The 7,850-nt window shown below is 55.9% G+C and overlaps 1 protein-coding gene across 1 annotated transcript in view; it reads left to right on the top strand.

Moving 5' to 3' along the window:
* LOC104386061 overlaps positions 1 to 7,850 on the top strand; it is a 41,629-nt gene that overhangs the window by 32,389 nt on the left and 1,390 nt on the right. The window contains exons 21-28 of the mRNA XM_009994594.1: positions 755 to 974; positions 2,384 to 2,575; positions 3,265 to 3,366; positions 3,907 to 4,062; positions 5,446 to 5,583; positions 6,674 to 6,764; positions 7,020 to 7,119; positions 7,683 to 7,821. Coding sequence (XP_009992896.1) covers positions 755 to 974; positions 2,384 to 2,575; positions 3,265 to 3,366; positions 3,907 to 4,062; positions 5,446 to 5,583; positions 6,674 to 6,764; positions 7,020 to 7,119; positions 7,683 to 7,821 — 1,138 coding nt within the window. The remainder of the gene's footprint in view (positions 1 to 754; positions 975 to 2,383; positions 2,576 to 3,264; positions 3,367 to 3,906; positions 4,063 to 5,445; positions 5,584 to 6,673; positions 6,765 to 7,019; positions 7,120 to 7,682; positions 7,822 to 7,850) is intronic.

The raw sequence follows: 7,850 nt of genomic DNA, 5'->3' as shown, positions 1-7,850 counted from the left end.
TCCCATCCCTCCCTGCCCTTGTCCCAAGCCCCTCCCCAGCTTTCCTGGAGCCCCTTCAGGCACTGGAAGCTGCTCTCAGGTCTCCCTGGAGCCTTCTCTTCTCCAGGCTGAACACCCCAACTCTCCCAGCCTGGCTCCAGAGCTGCTCCAGCCCTCCCAGCATCTCTGTGGCCTCCTCTGGACTTGCTCCAACAGCTCCGTGTCCTTCCTGTCTTGGGCACCCCAGAGCTGTTCCCAGCCCTGCAGGGGGGTCTCACTGAGGTGGAGCAGAGGGGGACAATCCCCCCTCACCCTGCTGGGCATGCAGCCCAGGACACGGGTGGTTTCTGGGCTGCCATCACTGCCTCACCTTGAGCTTCTCCTCCCTGGATGGGGCAGCAGGAGCTGGTGGGTGAGGGGAGCTCTGAGCCAGCCCCTGCTGACACCAGAGACCCCAGCTCTGCCTGGGAAGGGGACACAGCTTTTCAGGGGCCACAGGGACCCGAGGCCCCCAGGAACATGTGGGCTTGCTCAAGCATCCTTCAGGAGCTCTTGGGGCTGCAGGAAGAGCTGCTCCTCCTGCCAGTAGGGTTATCTGAAACACTTGGTCCAGAAATGGCCAACCACCCTTCCCTCCAGCAGCAGCTCTGAACCCTTCCTGCCAGCCTGATGGGACCCCCTGGTTTGGGGTCACCTTTCCACAGGCTTTGCTCAGGAGGAGGGGGAAAAAAAAAACCCCAACCAAACCAGGAGTAACTTGTGACTTCCCTCACAGGCTCTGAGCGAGTCCGAGGCGAGAGGACAGATCCTGGGGTACAGGGTGACCTTCAAAGCCCTGTCCCAGCAGAGCCCTGTCCCAGCAGAAACCCACCTCACCACCCAGACCAGCTACACCAGGCTCCTGCCCAGGGTGGACTACAAGATAACAGTCACAGCTGAGAACTCGAGGGGCAGGTCACCCCCCACGTCCATCACCACCAACCTGGGCGCCCAGGGTAAGGACTTCTGCTGGGTCTGCAGCACTGGGGGCAACCAGCAGTGCTGTGCTGGGGGCTACACACACCACAGGCCTCCAGGTCCCACCACCTCCTGCTTATCCACGTCCATCCCACGGGGTGAGCAGGGATCTGCAGGTGCAGCTCTTGCGGGGTGTTGGGGGAGCAGTTCCAAGTGCTGGTCCCACCTTAGTGCTGATGGGGCTTCACCTCCAGCCCTTCCCACCAGCAGCCACGGGTGTCAGCCCCACCAGCAGCCACCAGGCACCTGACACAGCAGAAAACCAACCGTGCAAAGAGAAAGAGGTTTTTTGTTCTTGCCTGAGAAGGGGGGGGAAGGTGCTGGGGAGGGGAAGTCACACGGGGTTTTATCTCCTGTGAAACTTCACTCAGCAGATTTAACCAGCCTTCCCTCCACTCACCAGCCCCGAGTTTCCCAAGGAGACAGGGCTCCTGTTTGCTCTGCAGGGGCTCTCGTTTGCTCTCGTCCTGCTGCAACCTCAGTCACGGTGACAAAGGCCCTGCCCAGGGTGTCACCTCCTCCCAGCTGCTGCATCAAGGACCTTTCCCTGCCCTGGGGGAGCCTCCAGGGTGCACTGGGTGCCTGAGCCCTCAGCTAACCAGAGAGGATTAGTGGAGACATAGACAATAATGGAATCCTTTTGGTGGGAAAGTATCTTTAAGGTCATCCAGTCCAACCCTTCCCCCAGCCCTGCCAAGGCCACCCCTGCCCCGTGTCCCTCAGCACCACATCTACAGGGCTTGGAGATCCATCCAGGGATGGGGACTCCCCTCCTGCCCTGGGCAGCCTGGGCCAGGGCCTGACAGCCCTTCCCAAGATCCAACCTGAACTTCCCCTGGGCAACTTGAGGCTGATTCCCATTCTGATTATTTGAAGGCAGCAGGACATGAGCAGCTTGGTGTGCTCAGTCCAATGTTGTAGTTAGAAAAACTGTTCAGAAGAGATGCTGGGTTTGTGTTATAGATTTAAAAAAAACAACAACAAAACAAACCAACAATTACTTTCCCAATGATTTGTCCTGCAGGAAAAGTAGCCTGGGCCTGTCTGGGAAAGCAGGAGCTTTGGTCTCGTGGAGCTGACGTGTTAGTGGCTCTATCATGAGATCAGGGGGTTAGTGACAGTGTCTTCTGAGGGCTTGGGGATGGCACAAGAAGTGCTGTACATGCTCCAACTGCTCCACCATGAGACAGGAGGAGAACATGGCTTTCCTCCTGCCAGATCAGCCCCTACCAAGGCCTTTGCTTCCAACCACAGCTTGACACTGGACAAGCTGGGTGGGCACCAGGCTGGACGGGACACGGGAGAGTCCACAGATCAGACTTACCCCCTGAGCTGGCTCACGTTTGTGCTGACGGTGTCTCTCTGGTTGCCTTTTCCCCCTGGCAAGAGCTGCCCCCTCCTCAGAAGGTCTCGGTGGTCGCCGTGGGAAGAAGAAACATCCTGGTCAGCTGGGGACCACCCGCCCACCCGCCGGCGCCCGTGGGTGGGTACGTGGTGGAGTGGGCCCACGAGGCAGAGGACCTGTGCCCGCCAGCCTGGGTGAAGGTGCCAGCAGCCAACCTGTCCACCCTGATAGCAGGTAACACCTCCCCCAGGTGGGACACCACTCAGGTGCCACCTGGCTCTGGAAGCTTCTTGAGGAACCATTCGGATTGTCGGTCCAGCACAAGAGATGGTGGCATTTGTCCCTCTGTGTAGAACCACTGAATGCCACGCTGGTTTGGGCTGGAAGGGACCTTAAACCCCACCTAGTCCCACCTCCCTGCCACGAGCAGGGACATCTCCCACTAGACCAGGCTGCTCAAAGCAGCCCGTGGTGCTCTGGGCTCAGCTCTGCTGTCGCTCTCAGCTGAGATCTGTAGCTGGTAAGCAAAGAGGCTCTGGAAAAACCCAGCACCCCAGTCCCTCCAAAAGGGAACAGGCACAAACGAGATGCACAGGAGATCACAGGCTGAAGAGAAGCCTTTTCTGCTGCTTGCTGGTCCCCAGCCCCAGCCAGCACCACGTGTTGTTGCTGCCCACACCCCAGAGCTAGGAAGTCTCCCCTTTTGGTCCCTTCCCACCCCTGTCCTGGTGCCACATCTCCGAGGTCTTTACCTCCCCACTGGCTCCCTGCACCAGGCAGCTCTGCCAGCCTGTTTCCTTCCTGATGAGAGGTGCACTCATGAGCAGAGGATTCAGCTCAGGCTTCAGCAGCTGATGCAAAAGCTGCAGCAGTAGCTGTAAATACCTCCCCTAGGAACAACCTGTTTGAATGTCTTTCTCCAGAGCACCTGAAGGACAACCTGTGCTACCAGGTCCGGGTGTTTGCGCTCTACTGGGACAGGGCTGGACAAGCCGTGTCAGCCAGAGGAAACACCAGAGCAAAAGGTAAAACACAGGGATTGTCTCCCTGTGCTGGGCACTGCTGAGGCTGCACCTCCAGTCCTGGGGTCACTTCTGGGCCCCTCAGGACAAGAAGGACATGGAGGGGCTGGAGCGTGTCCAGAGAAGGGCAGTGGGGCTGGGGAAGGGGCTGGAGCACAAGTCCTAGAGGAGCAGCTGAGGGAGCTGGGGGTGTCCAGCCTGGAGACAAGGAGGTGAGGGGAGACCTGCTGGCTCTGCAGCTGCTGAGAGGAGGTTGGAGCCAGGGGGGTCGGGCTCTGCTCCCCAGGAACAAGGGATGGGACAAGAGGAAATGGGCTCCAGTTGTGCCAGGGGATTGCATGGATCTTGGGGACAATTCCTTCCTGGAAAGGGTTGTCAGGCCCTGGCCCAGGCTGCCCAGGGCAGGGGGGCAGTCCCCATCCCTGGAGGAATCTCCAACCAAAATGATGCCATGATTCAAATCATTCCATGATTCCAATTCTCCTCCCAGGATCTCCAAGCCAGCTTAAGCTCAGCTGGAACAGTCAGTCTCGTGTTTTGCAGCCCCATCAGCTGGGCCCCAGATGCACATCACACCTCGGGCCAACGGCATCCTGGTGTCCTGGGAAGAGATCCCTGCCCACCAGCAGAGGGGCTGCATCACAGGCTACCACATCTACCTGCAGAAACAGGGCCAGGAGGAAGCCCTGACCAGCTACGGTGGGGATCTGGTGGAGTCCAACACTGGGCATGCTGCAGGTGGAGGATGGGGGGTGGGAGATGGAGGGATGTCCCTGGGGGGCTCTGAGCAGCAGCACCAGGTCAGGTCCCTCCCTCTCCCCAGCTGCCCTTCAGCCGGATGCCCATCACCTCCAGGGCTTCCACTTGGAGTAAAATTATTTTGAGTCTGTACCCACCCCATTTCTCCCAGTTGGTTTGGGTTGGTTGTTGTTGTGGGTTTTTTTAAATAATACTTATTATTTTGTGAAGTCACAGCTAAAGCCAAACCTGGGAGTCACTGGCAGGGGGAACCACCAGCCTGCCTGAAAGCCCTGCCCAGCAAACACACACCCTGCACACCAGGAGCTCAGCAGGCAGCACCCACCACACCCCAGCTGCTCTGCCCACCTCAGCCTGTTCCCACTCCATCTGCCCAGAATTCCCTCCCAAAAAGGCTTTTTCCCTTAACTTGGTGCAGAAGTCACACGACAGTTTTGAAGGGGAGCCTCACAGCTCCACCACACAACCCTCACCTTAGATTAAATCATTAACTTAACTGGCAAGAGCAGCCAGAGGACAAGTTGTGCAATCCTGGGTGTCCCATCCAGACAATGAAACATATTAAAAATTATATCTATATATTAAATGTATATAATATACATAGTATATAATATAGATATTATATATATATGTATCCTAAGATCTTCTAAGATCTTTTACAGCCCTCCCAGTGACTCAGCAACACAGAAAAAGAAATTCATTGAAGTAAAAAAACCAAACTTGCCAGGTTCTTCATTCCCTTCTCCCCCTTTTCCCTCCAGCTGTTGTGAAGTCACAGCTAAAGCCAACCCTGGGAGTCACTGGCAGGGTGAACCACCAGCCTGCCTGAAAGCCCTGCCCAGCAAACACACACCCTGCACACCAGGAGCTCAGCAGGCAGCACCCACCACACCCCAGCTGCTCTGCCCACCACAGCCCGTTCCCACTCCATCTGCCCAGAATTCCCTCCCAAAAAGGCTTTTTCCCTTAACTTGGTGCAGAAGTCACACGACAGTTTTGAAGGGGAGCCTCACAGCTCCACCACACAACCCTCACCTTAGATTAAATCATTAACTTAACTGGCAAGAGCAGCCAGAGGACAAGTTGTGCAATCCTGGGTGTCCCATCCAGACAATGAAACATATTAAAAATTATATCTATATATTAAATGTATATAATATACATAGTATATATTATAGATATTATATATATATGTATCCTAAGATCTTCTAAGATCTTTTACAGCCCTCCCAGTGACTCAGCAACACAGAAAAAGAAATTCATTGAAGTAAAAAAACCAAACTTGCCAGGTTCTTCATTCCCTTCTCCCCCTTTTCCCTCCAGCTGTTCCTGGTGCTCCAGCCCAGCACTCCCTGTACATCACCCACCTGCAGCCCGGGCAGCTCTACACCCTCTGGATGACAGCTTCAACAAGTGCTGGAGAGGGGCCTTCAGGCAACAGTGAGACCATCTGCCTGGAAAGTAATGATCTCTGCCAGGGTGGGGGCCAGGAGAGGTCCTGGGAATGCTTTTCCTGCTCCTCTTTAACTGCTGAAGAGCTCTAGTTGATCTTCAGTTATGGAAGACCTCCAGTTGGTCTTCAGTTCCTGAAGGTCTCCAGCTCGATGACTGAAGTTTTCTCTAGTTTCAGCTGTTTTTAAGCTGTAGCATCTCTTGGTCTCCAAGCTCCCAGTTCTGTGCCAAGCCATCAGCTGCATGGTCTCATAGCAGTTGAAGACAAGCAGGATGGTTCCTTGTGGAGAAGGAAGGAAGGAAAGGCTTGGTTCCTTCAAGTTGCTGGCCCCGTGTGGTTCAAGCTCTGGTACCCATGCAGAAAGTCCTGCTGATCTCATGAGATCAGGGACCCATGGTCTGTGGTCCCAGAGGTCTCTGAGGACCCACGGTCACTAAAGTGACCATCATCTCAGAGTCTTCTTGAGGAGCACGTCCATCACGTGGTCCCTGTTCCTGCACCTCCCAGGGCATCAAAAAGACCTTCTCCTAAAGACTTCTTGACAGCAGATAATGGCAGCAAGCAGGGTTTCTGTCCTGCAAAATTTGTCCTAAGACCAGATCAAACAGTCACTAAACCCCCAGAAGGGGTTGATCAGATGTGTCCCTAAGTATTGCCAGGAGGTCTGGGTTGCTGCATTTCCTCCCCAGCTTTAACAGCTTGAAGGCCCAGAGTTGCCTGCATTAGGGAATTCACCTCCAGAGCATGGGAGCAGGGCTGAACCTCTTGAAGGCACTGAATTTGGTGAGGTCTTTGGTACTTCCCACCCCTACCACCCGAGCCCCCCAAGGTTATGTCCTGGGTGGGGGTCTGGTTCAGCCTGAGACCTCTCCAGAGAAACAGGCAAACCCCTTGGTGCTACAAAGCCCTGTCATCCCCAGCAGTCCAGCCAGGTTCCTGATTTTAAACAAAGAAAAAGTGAAGATCTTGGGGTGGTTCCTGAGTGCCAACACCAGACAGGTCACAACTCTGGCCCAGGTTAAACCAGCAGCTTTTCAATGTCCATTTTTCATGTATTATTTTTAAATAGAACTGAATGCTGGTTGTTCCCCATTTCAGGTGCTGCCGTGGACTGGGTGGCTGTTGTGCTCCCCTGCAGCTTCTTCATCCTCTCAGCCTGCCTTTGTTCCGTGCCTCCGGTGAGAAAAGTGTGAGTGGATCCATCCAGTCCATCCAGTCCCATCCCAGTAGAAGAGGGAGCTGTGGTGAGGAGGGATCGTGTCCTTTCGGGACGCGCGGGGGAGCAGCGAGGGTGGTTCCCAACGAGGGTTTCAGAGTAGACAAGGGGTAAAAACACCCGTGGGCTTAAAAACAGCCTTATGGTAGAGATGCTGTGGGGTGTTCATAGCTGTCGTGCATCTTGGAGCCAGCCCTTCAGGCCTGTCTGCCCTCGCTCTGTCCCCAGCCTGCGCCCGCTCCTGGCCGCGCTGGTGCCGCGCTGGCACAGCCAGGCCATCCCAGACCCTGCCAACGCCAGCTGGGTGAAGAGCTGCCTGTCTCTGAAGGTAAGTGGTGCTCCTCTGCCTTCCCATCCCACCCTCTGAAGGAAGGGGTGAGCCCTGCAGGGCAGGCATCCCTGCAGGCAGCAAAGCCAGCCCTCCCTGGCAGCTGGGACTATGAGATGGGGGCAATGATAGGCAGCAAGTGCTGAGCTTCCCGGTCCTTAGGGGCCCACAGGGAGGCTGGGGAGGGGTTCTCTTATAAGGGCACAGGGTAGTAGTTTTAAGCTGGAAAAGGGAGATTGAGATGAGATCTGAGGGAGAAACTCTGTGCTGTGAGGGTGGGGAGACCCTGGCCCAGGTTGCCCAGAGAAGCTGTGGCTGCCCCATCCCTGGCAGTGTTGAAGGGCAGGTTGGATGGGTCTTGGAGCAGCCTGGGCTGCTGGGAGGTGTCCCTGCCCATGCAGGGGGTTGGAACTTGATGGTCATTAAGGTCCCTCCAACCCAAAAAAGCAGTCTAGGATTTGATGATTTTCTCCAGCTGATGGGATGGAGGGATGCACCCGGGGCTGGGAGCTGACGGGCTATCAATCCCACCACTCATTACCACTGCCACGTGTCCCTGGCAGGCTGAGCTGAGCTGGTCCTCCAACCCCTTCCTGCACAGCAGCAGCACCTTTGAAGAGCCCCAGCCAACCCCAGTAGAGGAAGTCTTGGTGAAGACCGACCTGCTGGTGCTCAAGGAGCAGCTCCTCCTGGGCAGCACAGGCAGGGAGGACTGGCCGGGGGAGGGGGAG

The sequence above is a fragment of the Chaetura pelagica genome, unplaced genomic scaffold (genome assembly GCF_000747805.2).
Source record: "Chaetura pelagica isolate M959 unplaced genomic scaffold, ChaPel_1.0 scaffold243, whole genome shotgun sequence".
Classification (NCBI taxonomy): Eukaryota; Metazoa; Chordata; class Aves; order Apodiformes; family Apodidae; genus Chaetura; species Chaetura pelagica.
Note: the sequence above shows the minus strand (reverse complement) of the source record. Positions and strands in the feature narration are given on the sequence as shown.